Below are 17,126 nucleotides of genomic sequence, written 5' to 3'. Positions count from 1 at the left end.
AGTCTAGTGTAGTGATTACCAGCATACTATTACTATTTATACTATATAGGGACTGTCTCAACAGTAGTATATGAACGGATTAAAAACACTTAATTGTAAAACGAAACAGTTAATAGACTAACTATTAAATTGTTACCTCATAGAGTACATGAAGTATTGCACTTGACTGAATTTGACCGGCTCAATTTCCGTTTACCAGCACTCACTGCCTTGCAGCCCTGCAACTGCCATATGTTCCTTGTTTACATTCGTTGACTTGCATTGTAATTCGTGGTTTCTGCATTGGACTTTAGTCATTGTAATTCAAAATGTTCAACATTAAACAATTAGCCACTCACCTGTATCGCCAGTACGAACTGATCACGTGCATCAACATGCTAGAGCCATGGGAGAGGAAGCTAATCAGTGAGTAATTGAATGACTTTAAATACGATAAGATTTTGCTAATCGAGATTATGCATTTTCTAGATGGTTTCTTCCTGGTAGTGCTGGCACTGGTGTTCTTCTCCAGCTTCTGGTATCTACCCAACTATATGCAAACCCTAATGGAGTTCATCACTCCCCTTGCTTGGTCTAGTCAGTCCGGAAGTGCCGCCTATGTGGCACAGAAAATGGGTACAAGCTGAGCTTCCACCCATCTACGGCCATAACAAACCCAAACACTAATACTCCCCAATTGAAAGACAACTAGAATTTAAAGAAAATGTTATTGTGATTTATTTTGACTGGTCCATAATCTGTAAATACTTAATTGTGCCAAACCAAATTCTTTTAACCCACTGCACAATTGTTTTCCTGTACCGCACGATTAGAAACACAGTCTCCACCAAGCGCAGGGCAGAGGTGTTGAAGAACAGACCCACCAGACCGCCCAAAGAGACTGCAAGGAGAGATTTGAGCGTTAATTGGAGTGCCCGTCTATGCCCCCCGCTGCTTACTCAAGAAATCCAAAATGGTTTTCGCCACCCGGCGAACATAACGCTGAGTGGGAAGCTCCACTAGGGCCACACGCACTTTGGAGATGTCCTCCGCATCCTCATCGTCGCTGGAGGAACAGAGAATCACCATTAAAAGAGATGAATATCTCGACCGTAGGCCACTTACTTGTCCGCGGAGTTGTAGATAATGTTATACTCGGGCTCCTCGCATGCACTCATGCACTCGCAGGACTTGCGCTCCGTCATCAGTTTCTGCCTGACTTTGGTCAAGCAGATCAGGCCACGATAGTCGCAGACGGGCAGGGAATTCTGGCCGGGTACAGCCATAAAATGATTGGTGCAGTTGCAGTTGACTAGCTGCAGGAGCACGGTGCATTCCACCACGCAGCCGGAGTAGCTGTAGAACTCGTAAATGCCCTGGCGATCGTCAACGTGCTCGTGGCCATAACGACATCTTCGCTGCTCTGAGCTCAGGTCCTGAACACTCTCGTCGTTGTGCACCTCGATGACGTTCAAGACGAGCTCCTTGAAGTGGCCCAGCAGCACCGTCTCGCGAATCATTCCCTCGGATAACTGAAACGGCACATCGATGGGCGCATGCACATACAGCTGGACATCGGCGGCGGCATTGAATGTGAGATGTCCAGGCCCCGTCATGCGATTGTTCGTGTACTGGACATGGGCCACCTTTCGTGCCTGGTGGGAATTGAATGAGTAGCACAGTCCGTACTCTGTGGGCACGGGCAGGAACTCATCGCAGCAGTCGAACAGTTCATTGAGGTAGCTACAGTTTAATATCAACTGATGGCACTTCGTGCGGAACTGCAAGTCAGCAATGTGAATGTGAATGGGGGGAACACTCTGACTGGCTCTCTGGCGACATACCACTTCCAGGAGCAGGGTATAGTTTCCGGGACATCGGAGCTTGGCGCAGTTCTCGCAGCTGCTGCAGACACCCCGGTAAAACACTATCTCGCTGATGAAGTCATCGATGTGCATTTCGTGCTCGCTGCCAAAGTGGGCGTCACTCAGTTCCCAAATCTTTTCGGCGTTGTATATCTCGCATACGGTTATGGCCGGAAAGGTAGAGTTCCAATTGAGACTAAGCAATGGCCTTGAGTGGTGGGATTTGTGTGTAATTTAATGGAAGGCAACTTACTAAATGGTGTCCAGGTTAAAGGACACCGACGAGGAGATGTAGCTGTGCAGCAGTGACAAGGCGACATTGCCAAAAAATGGCAACGAAAGATAAAACGTCACAAAATAGAGTATCCCCTTCAGAGCCAAGCCCTGAAAGCGGTACCAGTTCATTGTGCACCGTCCAGCGGAAAAATACAAACCAAACTGTTGCCCCAGGAAGTACTGTTGAGAGAGCTTTTGCGGCGTGCCCTTTGGAACAATAGAACCGATTTCAGTGTCGGATATCCATCAATCCTTTGTTCCAGTGCGTGTCCTACATTAGAAAAGCAGAACTACCCTGGTTTATTTCCATAAATTTAGTTCATAGACGGGTCGAATATATAGTATACTCGTACGTATATAGTATAAATCATATTTGGACATATCAAATTCGTAGGTCAGCAAGTCAATTAATCATTTTTGCTTTAAGAATTAAATAGATTAATTCTTCTGGGCTTTCCCCATTCCGTAATCGTTATACTAGTATTAAGATTAGGTTTTAGTGCCAAGATTTAGTCTCATGCAGTTTATTGCTAACCGCAAATTATAGCATACCAATCGACTTGTTTTATTCGTCTTTCATTCTGACTCAGTGCTCAAGAATTCGTATCTATACTAAATTGCATGATAATAAAGAGATATGAGAACAATATAGGAAAGAAATCCCTGAGTTGCTGTCAGAACTTCATGTAATTCTTTAGGTCGTTCTTGGAAATCACGTTTGTGTTGCATGATCCACGATACACATAGATATATGGGTTCGGGGGCATGCGATGAAGAATGACTCACTTGACCGCAAAACTAAGCTCCTGTCGTTCAAAACTACATATGACTCAATCATCGCAAGGAGCTGGACCCGATCAATTATCACTGCGGTTTCATTTTCGATCGCCCCCGTAAGTGATTCCCAACTGGGTTCCACAGACAAAGCCTTGAACTCACGGCACATCATATCTTCATATCTCCACATGAGTCAGGTGTAGGCTTGGGTAAATTTCAAGCCAATTAAATTTATGAATTATTCCCTAAAAAACAACTACGAAAACCACTCATCATGTACTTTCACGTAAACACTAATTGTCTGAAGATTCCCATAGATGTCAAGATTGGAATTGCGTCAGAGCTTCAACAGAAATTCAAACATAAAACTAAACCTCTTATGCGGTCCTAAGAAAAATAAAGAATATCTCTTCATTCATGCTTAAAATATATTTCAATAAACCTCAAGATATAAACCCATCATAACAACATCCTACAGTTGAATAATTCTGTAAGTATCATATGTATATACATTTATATATTATATACTAAGGAAATCTCTAAAAGTAACAACCAATAGAACGACTGATTGATCTAAAACCAATGTAAAGTTCCTATGGGAACCCAAGAATCATAAGGAATATATCCATTATTCAACAAAAACCTCAAGATATGAACCAGAAAACCCATTCTAAGAACCTTTCAATTGAAGTATGATCCATATATTATATACACATATTTAAATTTATTTAAAAAGATCTAAAAGTATCTATGGCAAAAGGCTGTTAAAGCTACGGACATAAATAATGCGAAATAGAGGGGTGGACGGTATTCTTTAGGGTCTGCCATTCAGGGAGCACAGCATTAGTATAGATTCTGCGTTATCCATGGTAGCATGTCGATGATGTTGGCAAACACGCCGGGCTGGTTCCTGTTGCTGCCACACCGCTGGCCGCCAAACGAGATGACGCCGTACTGGACGAAGCGGTAGTTCTGCTTGAAGCGGTGCTTGAAGAAGAGCGGCCCGCCGGAGTCGCCGCGGCAGGTGTGTGCGATGCCAGAGCCGGTGGCGCAGATATGGTTCTCATTGACGGGGGCATTGTTGTAGTAGCTGCTGCAAACGGAGACATCCTTGCGGGTGATCAGAGCCCGCTGTTGTATGGAGGCAGCGTCCTCCTTGTCCGTGCGACCCCAGCCGGCAATCAGAAAGCTCTGATCGTGGGCCAGTTCCTTGGACTTATCGTCGATGGGCAGGCAAATGGGTGCAATGTGCGACTTGGGCAGGACCACGCTTCGATCCAGCTTGATCAGGGCAATGTCATTGTTGATCGATCCATGCGTATAGCCGGGATGGACGCGGACATCGTCGACGCCAAACTCCTCGTAGGGCGGCTGGCACACCCTATGAACTCCACCCAAATACGTGCAATCCTGCTCATGGGCCAGATCGTGCTCTCCCAAACGCACTCCAAGCCTGCAATTGGGGATTTGGGATTAAAGAATTGAATCCGACTGTCGTTTCGAGTCTCGAACTTACAGTGGAGGCTGTTGCACGATGCAATGGGCAGCGGTGAGGATGAAGCGATCGGTGATCAGGCTGCCGCCGCACAGGAACTGACGTCCGGTGGTCTCGTACTTGAGCAGCGCCACCCAGGGAAACTCTCCGGGCTTTGAGTTGCGGCCGCCACTCACCTTGGGATTGCCCCTGTTGCCGCATTGGGTGACAGAGTCGAGCAGCCGATAGCCCTGCGGATCGATGCGGTTCAGGTTGTCGGAGACAGCCCGCACCGTCTTCGTGGCGGTGGGCCTTGGTTCAGTCTGTTCAGAGCGTGTACCAGTCTCGCCAGGGCAACATAAATGGAATTCCTGCAAAAACCCAATGGATTAAAGTGGGAGTTCTCAATTTTTGAATGTTATTCCTGGACTTACATCAGTCTCCCCGGTGCACTGCATCTGCCGCATTTGGTTCTGCACGCGTCGTGGTATATTCCGGCCGTAAATGTCGATTAGCTGTTTCACAAAGCCGCACTCCTGCGATGGAACACACAGGCCCGCGACCCCCACAGGTGTGACGCAACTGCTCTCTGAAAGTAAACAAAACTTCCGGTCACGCCCATTCCAGACGACCTCTAACCTCTCTGAGCACTTACGCGTTAGAGCCAGCTCCGGCCAGACGACAATCAGCAAGATGAAGCTCAAGCTTAGGCTGAATGTGAATATGGTACCCATCCTGTTCCGATATCTGTGAGTGAGATTTGCTATGGGGTCAGTCGGTCTATCTGCTGCCGCTTAGTTGGAGAACAGAAACCAGTCTCAAGTCGGATATATATTTATAATGGATACGAGACTACTGGTGGATAATAATGTCCAACATGCGCGCTCAGCCGATCAATGTGGAATGAGCCGCAGATCGTCGTGAGCCGAGCTTTTGTATCGCTCTCATCGCTCGGAGATTGTCTGGACCGTGTGCTCGGGGGAAGCGCCAATCCAGAATGCATAATTGCCCCGCGCAATCCCCAGATCGTATAGCCAACAGGTTTACGGCTTACAGTGGCTGAGTGCCTCTGCCTGTGTTAACGCCCCAGATCTGGGCCCAGATTAGCTTCCACACTTGAGATAGTGCCTCGACTCGGCCATCGCTACCACCGTGGGAAAAGCGATTAAATTCCAGGAAACCCCCCATCGATCACCGATCACTCTCCATAGCACTTGAACTATTCTCGAAAGTTTTCTCTATGTCTCTCTCTCTCTCACTGGCACGCGTCGCGAGAGAACCGAAGCCGTAGTCGTAGTTGTATCGAACAAATGGGCGAAACACCCATTATAATCGGTACTTTTTTCCCGACGTTGAATTGAAACGTTTTCTAAATGTAATTTCTATCGCTAGCTTCCCACTCACACGCCCCATGGGAGGACGGACACACAGACAGCCAGGTACTCGGGTTGTCTGTGTGTGCTGCCTTCAAAACTCGTTCTTTTGGATGCTCGTACTCGTATGTGTAACATGGAATTTCCAGATCTGAAAACCCCAAGAGGCTATGGAATATCAAACGCTTAATTCGCAAATGCGTGGAACACACAAAAAATCCCCCAAACGTTGTGGTTTGCCAATAAAACAATCCTTCTACTATTGTCAGCTGTCAGGCCGTGTTGGGTTGGGCTGGGACGCTCCCATTAGGATAGGTCGGAATGCCCCACGGTAAGTAAGGGTTCAATCAGTAAATATATAATCTAATCGTACAGTACATAATTAGATTGTGTATATCCCCGTTAATAGGCGGTGTCTGGCCATTATTGAAGTTACACAATCTCGGATTTAATGAACAGCACTTTACCATCAGCATAAGTACTATACTAACTATACTATACTATACGCCTCGTTGCCTTATAATACTGATATATCAATATTCATAGATAATGAGAAATTATTAACCGGATATGCAATAATCTTTGTTAGTAACTAAGCGATAACCATGGAATAATGATAAAATATATATTAATGATTCACTAGAAAAGACACGTTACAAATGTTTATCTTTATATTAAAGATACGAATGGGAACTAGAGATAAAGATTGCTCTGCTCAAAAAATTCCTGTTATAATATGAGGCACTCATTGAATTGTTTTTCTTAGAAAAACGTATCTCTAAATATAAAATACTCGGAAACAAGGCGAGCAATCATGAAATCAAAGGTTTTGACAGTTTGCACTCATTTTTGTTCATTATGCATAAAATAGCTCTCCCAAATCTGGATTTATAGGTACATATAGATGGTTTATGGTTTAAATTTAATTAAAAACCACATCCCAACTCCACAATCCCCCATTAAAACCACAAACTTGTGAATAAGTTTACAAATATGAATATAATATAATTATATTTGGGTTTCCTAATTACTTAAATACACAATAATATTGGGTGTAGATCATTCTCTCTATTGCCGTGCATCGATTCTCTTACAGACCGTGGCTTGCCATGGTATCTGTTATCCATTGGACATACTCGCCGACATTCGTGTAGAGGCCGGGAAGACTCACTTGGCCGCAGGAGACGACACCCTGGCTGACGATACCAAACTCCACCATGCGAGGGGCAAACTCGCCCAGATAGCGGGAGGGCGCCTGCAGGGGGCCACCAGAGTCGCCCTTGCACGAGTCCTGGAGATCACCGCCGCCGACGCACAGCTGCGTTAGGGGCACCGAACGACGGTAGGCCTGGGAGCAGGCCGAACGTGGCTGGAGGGGCACATTCGCCTGGAGCAGGACATCGGAGGAGGAGCCATTCTCCGTGGTGCCCCAACCGGTCACAAAGTAGGTGTTGATCTGCTCCGCCTGCCGTTTCAGTTCATCTGTAATCGGCAGGCAGATCGGTTTGATGTGCTCTGGGAAACGAAGAGAGATGTTTAAGCCAAGGATGGGTGGGTGGTTGATCGATTGAGGACTTACTCTGGAAAGGAACGTTTCTCTTCAATCGCAGCAGGGCAATGTCGTTCATGATCTGGCGGGCATCGTAGTGCTCGTGGATAATGTACTTCTCAATTCCCACATCCACAACAGGCGGCGCACACTTCTTCTTGCGTCCCTGCTGTCTGCAGTCCTCCTCCGTTGAAATGCGATGCTCTCCCAGCCGTATCTCATCGCTAGAGCAGAGAAAGGTAACTCATCAAATAGGGACAACCATAGATATTCATATTTTTGTCTTACAGATCATCCTGTAGTCCATGCACACAATGAGCAGCAGTCAGTATATAGCCTATAAAGAAATTGAATCATGAATTTCAGGTGATAAAAAGTGATCTCTTTGGGGGTCCTACGCTCTGAGATGAGGGCACCGCCGCAGAGGAAACGCGGCTCCCCGAATTGCTGGTAGCGCAGCAGGGCCATCCAGGGCCTGGACGACAGCTTCACCTCGTAGCCATTGGCCACGCGCTGGCTCAGAAAGTTGCCACAGTCGAAGGTCTCGTTCTTAAACAGAGCCATCACCTTGGAGTTGTGCTGGATCTGGGCAGCAGGACAGCAAAAGTGGCGCTGAAAAATCAGACAGGATCGGATCGGATAAGGTCTTGCATCAGATCTTTGCTGTGCGATGTCTTACCACACTATTTATTTCCCCGCAGGATGCCTTCTGTAGATAACTGGCATAATCGGCTGGCACACTCTGGCCCGACGTCTGGCTCTCCGTCAGCCGTTCCTCAATGTCCCTGCAGGAGGAGAAGGGCATGCACTGACCCGACTCCCCATTGGGTGTAGTGCAGTCATCGGCATAGTCTGTAGATTGTGTTTCAATGTTAGCTAAAGGCAATAGGCTTGAAAATTCATTCCTCGAACCTGCTCCAGCGGCCTGCACACCGAACACGAGGGCAATGCCATAGACAACGACAAAGCATCTGCTTATCATTTCAGAGAACTGATCGAAACGTAGCCGAAACCTGTAGTAGTCCAAAGCTGAAAACTTCTCAATCTGACGCTCAAATCTCGACTGGCAGCTGCTGATCTCAGAGCTCAAGTTTTATGCCTGAGAAATCAACTCACACCTCATGTTTTATGGCTCAGGGATCCACTCAGAGCTCAGGTTTTATGTCGCAGAGATCTACTCAGAGCTCAGGTTTATGTCTCAGAAATACACTCCGAATAGCAACCTCTGAGAGAGAACCAGATCTATAAGCGTGGACATCTCTCCGATCATTAGGAGATCTCCATTGTTAGCACGAGATTTGCTCTCTTTGTGGTCAAGAATAAATATAAGAATATATGGAAAACAAAGCGACTTTATAAAACTAAGCTTTTGGCTCAGAACTTGTATTGTCGACACATTGGTTCTCCGCTCTGAAAGCTGCCCGATCAAAGCTCCAACGTCGAGAGTATTCCATTTCACTCAAGATTATAGAGAAATGGTTCATTAACTGAAGGATTCCTACTAGAGAAAAGGGCATATACAAAATATATTCCTGCAAATCGAAGAGTAAACTTAAGCCACATTTGAGCTCGACTCTCAGCTCAATATTAAAATATCCATAGTCAATTTCTGTTGTTTAATTTTTATTGTTTATAGCACATCATCAAATCTAGTCAATTGTACAGTGGCTGAATCGGTCCGATCGATAGGGGGATGGGGGTTTCTTTATATTATATCTTTGATAGTACGAGTAGTAGTACATTTAGGCTGACCTTGTGTAACAATAAATTATAACAAAAGCTGCTTAACTGCGTTAATAAATATCAGACATGGCTCAACAACAAACATACTCGATATATGTATGCCCGCACGGATATCCCACACAGGATACACGTGGGACAACTAAACAAAACACGAATCATAGTCTCTATAACTTAGTTGGGTGTTCTAAACGGATATTAAAGGCTGCAAATTAGTTGCTTTACTTTTTGGGGTCTTTTTTAGGGGGCTTGTGCTCTCACCAGTTCTCGGAGCTGTTTAGCTTGCTGTCTGTTTGGCCAATTGTTCTAGGCGGTCGTGTTGGTAGTGGGTTGGTTGGTTGATTGCTTGCTTGGGGGTTTGGTTGTATAATTTATAGAATCTCTTCGCTTTCTGTATGGCAACGAAAGGGAAACATAGCAATAGATCAATCAAACAATTGTCGAATCTCTCAGTTATTAGTTGTGGGTGAGATTGTTATGAGTAAGCAGTGGTTTTGATATAAATATTTGATATATATATATATAAGTAGCTGTTCGCTTGATGCCGCCTTCAGAGTTAGTAACAGATCAGCAAGAGAAAGAGGGAGAGCGGGACATTCAAAGGGCAAGCGTAAGCCGAGAGAGAGAAAGAGTATTGCGGTTAGGATTAGCAAATCAAAAGCATAGCACATAGCAAATACATTTAGTAGTAGAATTAATAGAATAGGAATACTGCGTAATTGCATTTTTCAGAGTCATCGTCAACGTAATAGTCATCGTCATCGTCGCAGTCATTGTTATCGATCACAAAACAATAAACATTGTAATTTATACAAAACTAAAGACATATATCATAACATACATATATAATACTATTTTATATAAGAAACATATTGAAAAACACATATAACGATTATTCCGTTGCGACCGTCGCTCGAATCTCTACTTGTAATATGACTCAACGCTGTCTTTCGTTCTAGCAGGTGCGATATTATTAACAAAGAGTGCTCTCTTCGGGCGGGGGTCACCAAATGTGGAGCAGCCGTAGTGATAGAACTGTAGAACCATAGCGGTGGCTTGTTGGTTGGCAAACGGAGGCAAACGAATCAATCGCAGAACATATATGTATATAGAATAGCAGTTGAAATTTGTTGTGTGTTCTAGATGTAGTAGCTTTTGGTTAGTAGATTGGTTGATTGCTTGATTGGTTGGGTCTGGTTTGGTTTGATTTGGTGCTGGATGGTGAACGAACGCTTGGAAGTACGAGTAGTAGTAGTAGAAGTGGATTAGGAGATGCAAAAACATAGAGTAGGTAGTGCCAACACGCTTGAACTTGAACGCTTGCTTATTTGATGGCGGCAATGAGCGGGCTTTCTTCGCCTGGAACAGAATGAAAGAGAGAAATCAAAATTAGTAATCACTTTTTTTTCCATAGAGCTTGGTGGGCACTAATTCACGAGTCTTAATGTAGGGCATGCGCGGCCAGGTCCAGGTCACGGGCATCGAGCACTCATAGTTGAAATTATACAGCTGATCCTCCAGCCACTTGCGCTTGTCCTGCGGCTCCGGATAGGTGGATGCCAGACCTAACCACAAAAAGAAAACATGTAATGCAATCATAGTATGGAATATATAGAAATCAGACCGGGATCGGGATTCTTACCCTTGTCGTAGGCACACTTGGTCACACCAATGGCAATGTTCATGGACACATCACGGATGTTCTCCAGCGGCGGGTACAGGGAGCCGCGCTCAATGTCGCTGGACTCCGTAAAGTTGGCCAACTCCTGGGCGGCAATCAGGAACATGTCATCGGGTATGTGATGCGTGCCCGTGCAGATAACGCCCAGACCGACGCCCGGGAAGATATAAGCATTGTTGCCCTGGCCCGGATAGTACGTCTTGTCGCCCACTTTGACCGGTGGGAAGGGCGAGCCCGACGAGAAGATCACGCGAGCCTATAAACGAAACGATTTATAAAAAAAAACGCATAGGCAAGAACTTTGCTGATTCTTACATCCGTGTTATGGTATGCCTCGTCGGCGGTGCATTCCGCCTTGCTGGTGGGATTGGAGAGGGCGAATATCACGGGCCTATCGTTGTGGTCCGCCATGGTGCGTAGGATCTTGGGCGTAAACAGGCCGGGACAGGCCGATGCGCCAATGAGCACCTGCCAAAAGAAAAACAGTCGTATGTCAGCAAAATGTCAACAGGTTTCCTGAGGATTTCCACTTACATTTGGCTTAATGGCCGATACAATCTGCTCGAGATCTGCCATGGGTTCAATGTCCTTGGCATAGTTCACTTTATGACCCTCCAGGTTGCCCACTTTGCGGGTGGTCGTCAGCAGACCGTCGATATCTACCATGTAGATCTTATGGTAAGCCTCTTCGATGGGCACGCCCTCGGCCACCATGGCCTTGACGACTAGATCGGCAATACCGATGGCAGCCTCACCGGCGCCGGCAAACAGGAAGGTGTAGTCCTTGAAGGACTTGCCGGTGATGCGCTTGGAGGCATACAATCCAGCCACAGCCACGGCGGCTGTGCCCTGGATATCGTCGTTGAAGGTGCAGTAGTTGTTGCGGTATTTGTCCAGGAACCTAAATGCATTGTGATTGCCAAAGTCCTCGAACTGGATGAGGGTGTTCTGCCCGTAGCGCTTCACCACCGCCTCCATAAACTCATCGATGAAGTCGTCGTACTCGCGTCCGACCACACGCTTCTGGCGCAGACCCACATACAGGGGATCCTCCAGCAAATCGATGTTGTTGGTGCCCACATCGACTACAATGGGGAGGCACTGGTGCGGCTTGATGCCAGCGAGGGCCGTGTATAAGGCCAGCTTGCCCACGGGAATGCCCATGCCGCAGGCACCAAGATCTCCCAGTCCAAGGATGCGTTCGCCATCGGTCACGCAAATGGCACGCACGTTTGGCTCCGGCCAGTTCTTCATCACATCGAAGATGTGCCCGCGATCATTGAAGGTGACAAACAGGCCGTGGGGACGCCTATAGATCAGGCCGAAGCGCTGACAGGCCAGGCCCACGGTGGGCGTGTACACAATGGGCATTAGATCCTCAATGTTCTCGGAGAGGAAGCGGAAGAAGAGCCGCTCGTTGCGATCGTGCAGATCGCTGAGATACAGATACTTGTTGAGCGGCTCTGTGTAGCGATTCACGGCGATTTTGCACAGCTGTAGCTGCTCTTCCTGCGTCTTGAAGCGCGCCGGCTGCAGGCCATGGATGCCCAGAACTTGGCGTTCTTCCAGAGTAAACGCCAGACCCTGGAAATAGCAAGATATTGCTTAAAATGGGTACCTCTTGGGCTGCAAATGGATATTTTACCTTGTTCAGACGCGGATCACGGATGTGATCGATGCCTCGCACCTGCGATGGGCAGATGATGTCGCCCACCACCTCATGATACCGACGGGCCTCGCACAATGCCAGAGCCGAGACAGCCGGCGATGTGGTTGTTCCTGCTGCTGCTGCTGCAGTTGTGGAAGTGCCGCAGCGGCACAATTTCCCAAAAGTTCCACACAGACTGCAACGGAAAAAGGGGAGGAAATTGCACATAATTTATCAGTTTGTCAATTGAAGAAAGGCAATCCTAAAATCCCCCCACTGACGATGATGACACTCTTGACATTGCCACTGGAAGAAATACACGTACACATCAAATATAATGCTATACAAATATATATATCTATGTATACATATATAAATGACCATTTTCAAGGTCTCTATCAGCTGGTTTCGGTTTATCAACGCATGGGGGCATACCACAACAGAAGAAAAGTAATGCTTTCTTTGAATGCCGAAGCTTTTAATACCCTTGGCAGATCGATGATTGCTATGAAAGGTGTTGGATCTATTTCTACAGGTTCGATTACGATTAAATCTTTTTGAATCATAACACAAAAACATTCAGTTTTTCTTATAAAGACTTGTTTTCGACCGTTATTTGTGCCTGTCTTTTATGAAAGATTATAGATGATTTTCCAAAGTTCAATTGAAATATTATTAGGAACAAAGAAGTTATTTTGGCAGACTTGTATAAATGAAAATGATTCCATTTATGCTTTAAAAAGCTCTATTCAAAATCATACTACCTTCTGGAAGGGTGTAATACGAAAAACTGAGGGTAAGCTTAGTCACATTGCGGAAAACCCCTTCTCCTCTCCTGAGATAAGAAAGATAGACGGATGGATATCAAAAAAACATGGCGATAAAGTATGTACATACATATGTATAACATATCAGTTTCTGGTATTATTATTTAAACAGTTGTCGCTAATTGCAGAGAGACAAAGACAGAGAGAGAGAGAGAGCGAAGGGGGACAAAACAGCAAAAAATATGTATGTATGTATAGTCGTGTGACTAACTTCCCTTTACGGTTCATTGATGAAATCATGCTCTCCAGATCGTTGTAGTTTTATGATCCAGTGGAAACCCGTTAGTGACGTTATATTGTACACATCAGAAGCGCATGACGCCGCCACGAGACTATGTACCCTATGTACCCGTCGCCGTCCCCTTCTGCTGCTGGTAATATAACTCGATGAGAGAGCTTCTTGACTGATAATTATCGAAAGAGTTGCTAGGGGCAGGTCTGCGGCAGAGGCAGGGGCAAATGTGTTTAGGTAACGCTATCATTTCCGTCAGTGGAGAATGATCGCTGCCCTCACATGAGCCCAGAGAGTGCTAAACAATTTCGCATATCTGCCTCCATCCAAACCAAATACGAAAGACGAATAAGTGCGTGTCGTAAAATGTTTTTGAGTGGTTCTGTAGGTGTGTGTGTATACAGTGGGGCCCGCAACTATCTGAACGCGATTAATCAGTCAGGTTTTTTTTATCGTATAGCTTAAAAGCACTATTTTCCCTTTAAAAACATTTTTTTCCTTGTTATTAAGTCAATTTGCTACTCAATAACTCTATAAATCAACAGGTTAAATCCTGGAAGTGATCTGTTGTAATCTTTCTAAAAGGCTCAGAATAGAGAGATTTAATCTCAATCTTTTTTGTACTACTTCCTTTTGTGTTCCTTGACTAAAGATTATGGGTTTTAAAGCCTTAGACTGGCTATGGCTTCTGGTATTTTCACAAATTTACTCAACTTTTTCTGTGTTAGGGCTGTGCGAATACAGAATAGACGCACTGTCGATGTGTAGGGCGAGGGCGACAGCTGACCAAGCGGCCGCGCAGCCCCCCATGGTTGAACTTGAACAGGAGTCAATGTACTCTTATTGGATTTTCGGCGTGCGTCAGCTATCTAACGGTCTGTCAGAGAAAAAGATGGTAAGTAGACCACACGGGGGATAGGGGGGCGAGAGCAGGACAGAAGGTGCGCAGCGCGAGAAACATTTTGTTTTTGTGTTTTTTGATGAACTTGGCAACGAAAAAAAATGCTTACAAAAGCACAAAAACACCAGCAACAGCCTCATTAAGAGGCAGACGAGCAGAAAAAAGCCAACACATCTGTCGGTATACACACTAATTTTAGAATTTTCGCCAGTTTCGACCAGACAAGGCGTTTGAATGTATATCCATGTCCATGAACGTGAAGGTGTCGTGTCGCCAAATTGTTGGTATTGATTTTTCTCAGCTGTTTTTGCCAGGGAATAGACAGAGTGAGAACAGCGTAGAGTGCAGTCGAATCTTATGCAATTCAGAGGAAGAAAAGTAAAAAGGAAGATGCCAAAGAATGTCCGATCAGCCAGCAGCAGCTGTGAGAGGAAACGAAGCGGGTCAATGCCAGGCCATGTGCGAATATGTGTACATATGTATAACCCTTGGTAAGCTCTCACGAGTGTATGTGTGTGCGAGTGAAAGCGAAAGCTGCGCAAAGAGGGGGGGTGGAGAGCAGATGTCTTTTGGCGGCCATCCGTCTGCCTCAACTGCCCCGCGACAACGACTAGGTCACTGGGCTAACAGCTGGGGCAGTGCCTGCCACTCGCCATGTTGCATAATGCCCCAATCCTCCCAAAATCGTGTAACTGTAACTGGAGTCGAGTCCTTTTTGCATTGTCTTGGAAAGCGCTTACCTTGGTCGTGAAAACATTTTTTCTTCCTCGAATTGCTTTTTTCGATGTTAACTTTTAGAAAAATTTATTGCTTTTAATAGATTGACACTAATTCAAACTGCTACACTTTTAATACTTTTAGTTAACTTTATTTTCGTGTGTCGTGCGGAACGAATAGAAATAACGACCACCCTTAAATTTCCAGGAAAGGAATTGCTTAGAGAACGCGCGGCACAACAACCACCACTAGCGCGATGCCGATTTTGAATAACTAAAAAAAGCTCAAGTTTACGATATATCAATAAATCGGAGCCGGAACCTTAAAATATACCGAAGCAAACCGGCTCATTTTCAAAATATACCGTAAATATACCGATGAAAAACGAACTTAGCCCACTTAAGCCCCTTGATTCAATCAGGATTGGTGGCTAATCAGGTGGCTCAAATAAGGTTTAAACAAAGAAGGTCTACAAAAATGTATCTATCGAAGTTGATATGGAAATGCAGCCACATTAGATCATATTTATTTCATAGAGATGAGCCCCTTGGCTCATTCTGAACTAGTTATTTATGTTTGTGAACCAACGAAAATTACTTGATTTATGAGAGAAATATGTCGAAATAAAAATTCTGCAGGGTAGCAATAGAAACGGTTTCCTCTGATAAACGCATAACATGCTCTCTGAGCATTGATCACAAAAATTATATGATCACTGATTATGATACCTGAAATTTGTGAACGTATCAGTTCCGTTCATCAAAAAGGTGTAATCGGAATTAGAATAATGATTGGTTGGTACTAAAATACCAAGCGCTGGAATGTTTTCGATATCGATATAACAGCTGACAGTCTGGTAATTGTTTGTTTTCATGCTGGGTTTTTTTTTTTTAATGGAGCAAAGTAATTGTGTGCAGTCAAGTATGTAATTTTGTACCAAGATAGTGCATCAGAAAAAAATTTCATTTAAATTTTCGCTGGACCCGCCTTTATTGGCCTCTAAAAACGGCTCTGCCAGTCTCGAAGAATATATGGCAAGGCATACATTCCGTTTTGAATCATACGCTTGTATGACTTTTGCCAAAGACTATTATTTAATGCAAAAGTAGGCCGAGTAGGCAGCGGGTCGCGGTCCCAAGTCTTTGAAAAACACCGCAATAGAATAGGTTTTTAGTCCCACATGCAAAATCTTGGTATTGTGGTATTTGGTGGTCTAATCATTTAATAATCCCTTTTGCAGATGACGAGAGAATGTGGAACTCGAATACCACACAGCTACTACTCCGAATGCTTTTGGATAGGATACAAAATTTTAAGAATCCGATGAAAAAAAAAAGGGAAGTGTGGCAGAGCATTGTGCTAGAAATGGCAGAGCATGGATACTACGACCTCACCCCCGAGCAACTTGACAGGAAGTTTAGGAACTTGAAGAAGACGTATGAAAAGATCAAGAGGAATAACAGGTTCTCTAAGTGGGAGTACTTTGACAAAATGGATGCCATTCTAGGCAACAAACCTGTAGTATCCCAAAGCAAAAAAAGGCCAAATACCGAAATTGTATATCTCAATGAGCAACCGGAGGATCAGAATGTTGAAGATGATGCTTCGAATTCCGCCAGTACGAGCTCAAAACACTTTAAAACTGAACCGGAGCAAAATTGGGAGTACAGTCCAATAGCCGATAATTCCAACATGAATGATATGGAGGAGTGTTCGTGGTCCCTCAGTAACTGCTCAATTGTAAGTACACTTTCGATCATTGATTGCTTAAATGCTGATCCAATACCCTTTTGACAGCCGAAAAAAAGTCCATCGCACGGTACGACTTCGAATTTCAGTGACATAGTAAACGTCCTCCAGGATCTCGTAAAACAGGCAACAGAAGTCAAAGAAAAGCCCCCATTTAAAAATATGGAAGTATTGACCTACTGGGACTTTCTTTTAAATGATATGCCCCCAGCGGTAGCCAGAGATGCTCGTCATAAAGTGACGAATCTGCTCCAAAATTACGTCAGCGCCAATCAAAAAAAAACCTCGTAGAGTATAATAGAATATAATAAAAACAAACAAATTAAATTACTGTTGCA

General features: G+C 44.8%; 6 protein-coding genes across 11 annotated transcripts; 2 read left to right on the top strand and 4 right to left on the bottom strand.

The window, feature by feature from the left end:
* The first annotated feature begins 230 nt into the window (after positions 1-230).
* LOC6897075 (serine palmitoyltransferase small subunit B) lies at positions 231-779 on the top strand. The gene is made up of 2 exons (XM_002137223.3): positions 231-405; positions 469-779. Exons 1-2 carry the CDS (start codon positions 309-311, stop codon positions 624-626), a joined length of 255 nt encoding a protein of 84 aa, XP_002137259.1. The 5' UTR covers positions 231-308; the 3' UTR covers positions 627-779.
* Positions 694-2,387, bottom strand: ppk31 (pickpocket 31). The gene is made up of 5 exons (XM_001358251.5): positions 2,098-2,387; positions 1,824-2,040; positions 1,105-1,760; positions 939-1,045; positions 694-880 (listed from the first exon to the last, which is right to left on the bottom strand). The coding sequence occupies exons 1-5, from the start codon at positions 2,247-2,249 to the stop codon at positions 717-719; spliced, it is 1,296 nt and encodes a 431-aa protein (XP_001358288.3). The 5' UTR covers positions 2,250-2,387; the 3' UTR covers positions 694-716.
* Positions 2,388-3,582: 1,195 nt separating this feature from the next.
* On the bottom strand, positions 3,583-5,284 carry LOC6897074 (phenoloxidase-activating factor 3). The gene is made up of 4 exons (XM_002137222.3): positions 5,027-5,284; positions 4,806-4,960; positions 4,414-4,742; positions 3,583-4,350 (listed from the first exon to the last, which is right to left on the bottom strand). The coding sequence occupies exons 1-4, from the start codon at positions 5,103-5,105 to the stop codon at positions 3,741-3,743; spliced, it is 1,173 nt and encodes a 390-aa protein (XP_002137258.2). The 5' UTR covers positions 5,106-5,284; the 3' UTR covers positions 3,583-3,740.
* Positions 5,285-6,724: 1,440 nt separating this feature from the next.
* On the bottom strand, positions 6,725-8,372 carry grass (Gram-positive Specific Serine protease). The gene is made up of 6 exons (XM_001358250.4): positions 8,206-8,372; positions 7,973-8,145; positions 7,692-7,905; positions 7,582-7,630; positions 7,324-7,517; positions 6,725-7,259 (listed from the first exon to the last, which is right to left on the bottom strand). Exons 1-6 carry the CDS (start codon positions 8,273-8,275, stop codon positions 6,835-6,837), a joined length of 1,125 nt encoding a protein of 374 aa, XP_001358287.3. The 5' UTR covers positions 8,276-8,372; the 3' UTR covers positions 6,725-6,834.
* Positions 8,373-8,898: 526 nt separating this feature from the next.
* On the bottom strand, positions 8,899-15,310 carry Men-b (Malic enzyme b). Of its 3 annotated transcripts, XR_001451631.2 has the most exons (8): positions 15,063-15,310; positions 12,360-12,558; positions 11,249-12,298; positions 11,030-11,182; positions 10,676-10,970; positions 10,434-10,598; positions 9,295-9,424; positions 8,899-9,238 (listed from the first exon to the last, which is right to left on the bottom strand). XR_001451631.2 is itself a non-coding variant. In XM_003736374.3 (7 exons), exons 1-7 carry the CDS (start codon positions 15,077-15,079, stop codon positions 9,405-9,407), a joined length of 1,899 nt encoding a protein of 632 aa, XP_003736422.2. In that variant the 5' UTR covers positions 15,080-15,310; the 3' UTR covers positions 8,899-9,404. The 3 variants fall into 3 exon arrangements, 2 of the variants coding, with proteins under 2 accessions (XP_003736422.2, XP_001358286.3); XM_003736374.3 differs by having other exon boundaries at positions 8,899-9,424; XM_001358249.5 differs by having other exon boundaries at positions 8,899-10,392; positions 10,470-10,598.
* On the top strand, positions 14,708-17,114 carry LOC13036320 (uncharacterized). Of its 4 annotated transcripts, none has more exons than XM_015181560.2 (3): positions 14,708-14,813; positions 16,280-16,779; positions 16,837-17,114. In XM_015181560.2, the coding sequence occupies exons 1-3, from the start codon at positions 14,723-14,725 to the stop codon at positions 17,077-17,079; spliced, it is 834 nt and encodes a 277-aa protein (XP_015037046.2). In that variant the 5' UTR covers positions 14,708-14,722; the 3' UTR covers positions 17,080-17,114. The 4 variants fall into 4 exon arrangements, with proteins under 4 accessions (XP_015037046.2, XP_015037047.2, XP_015037045.2 ...); XM_015181561.2 differs by lacking the exon at positions 14,708-14,813 and adding an exon at positions 15,764-15,895; XM_015181559.2 differs by lacking the exon at positions 14,708-14,813 and adding an exon at positions 15,861-15,960.
* The last annotated feature ends 12 nt before the right edge of the window (positions 17,115-17,126 follow it).

Source organism: Drosophila pseudoobscura, chromosome 2 (assembly GCF_009870125.1).
Source record: "Drosophila pseudoobscura strain MV-25-SWS-2005 chromosome 2, UCI_Dpse_MV25, whole genome shotgun sequence".
Lineage (NCBI taxonomy): Eukaryota > Metazoa > Arthropoda > Insecta > Diptera > Drosophilidae > Drosophila > Drosophila pseudoobscura.
This window is presented reverse-complemented; position numbering and strand designations above follow the sequence as displayed.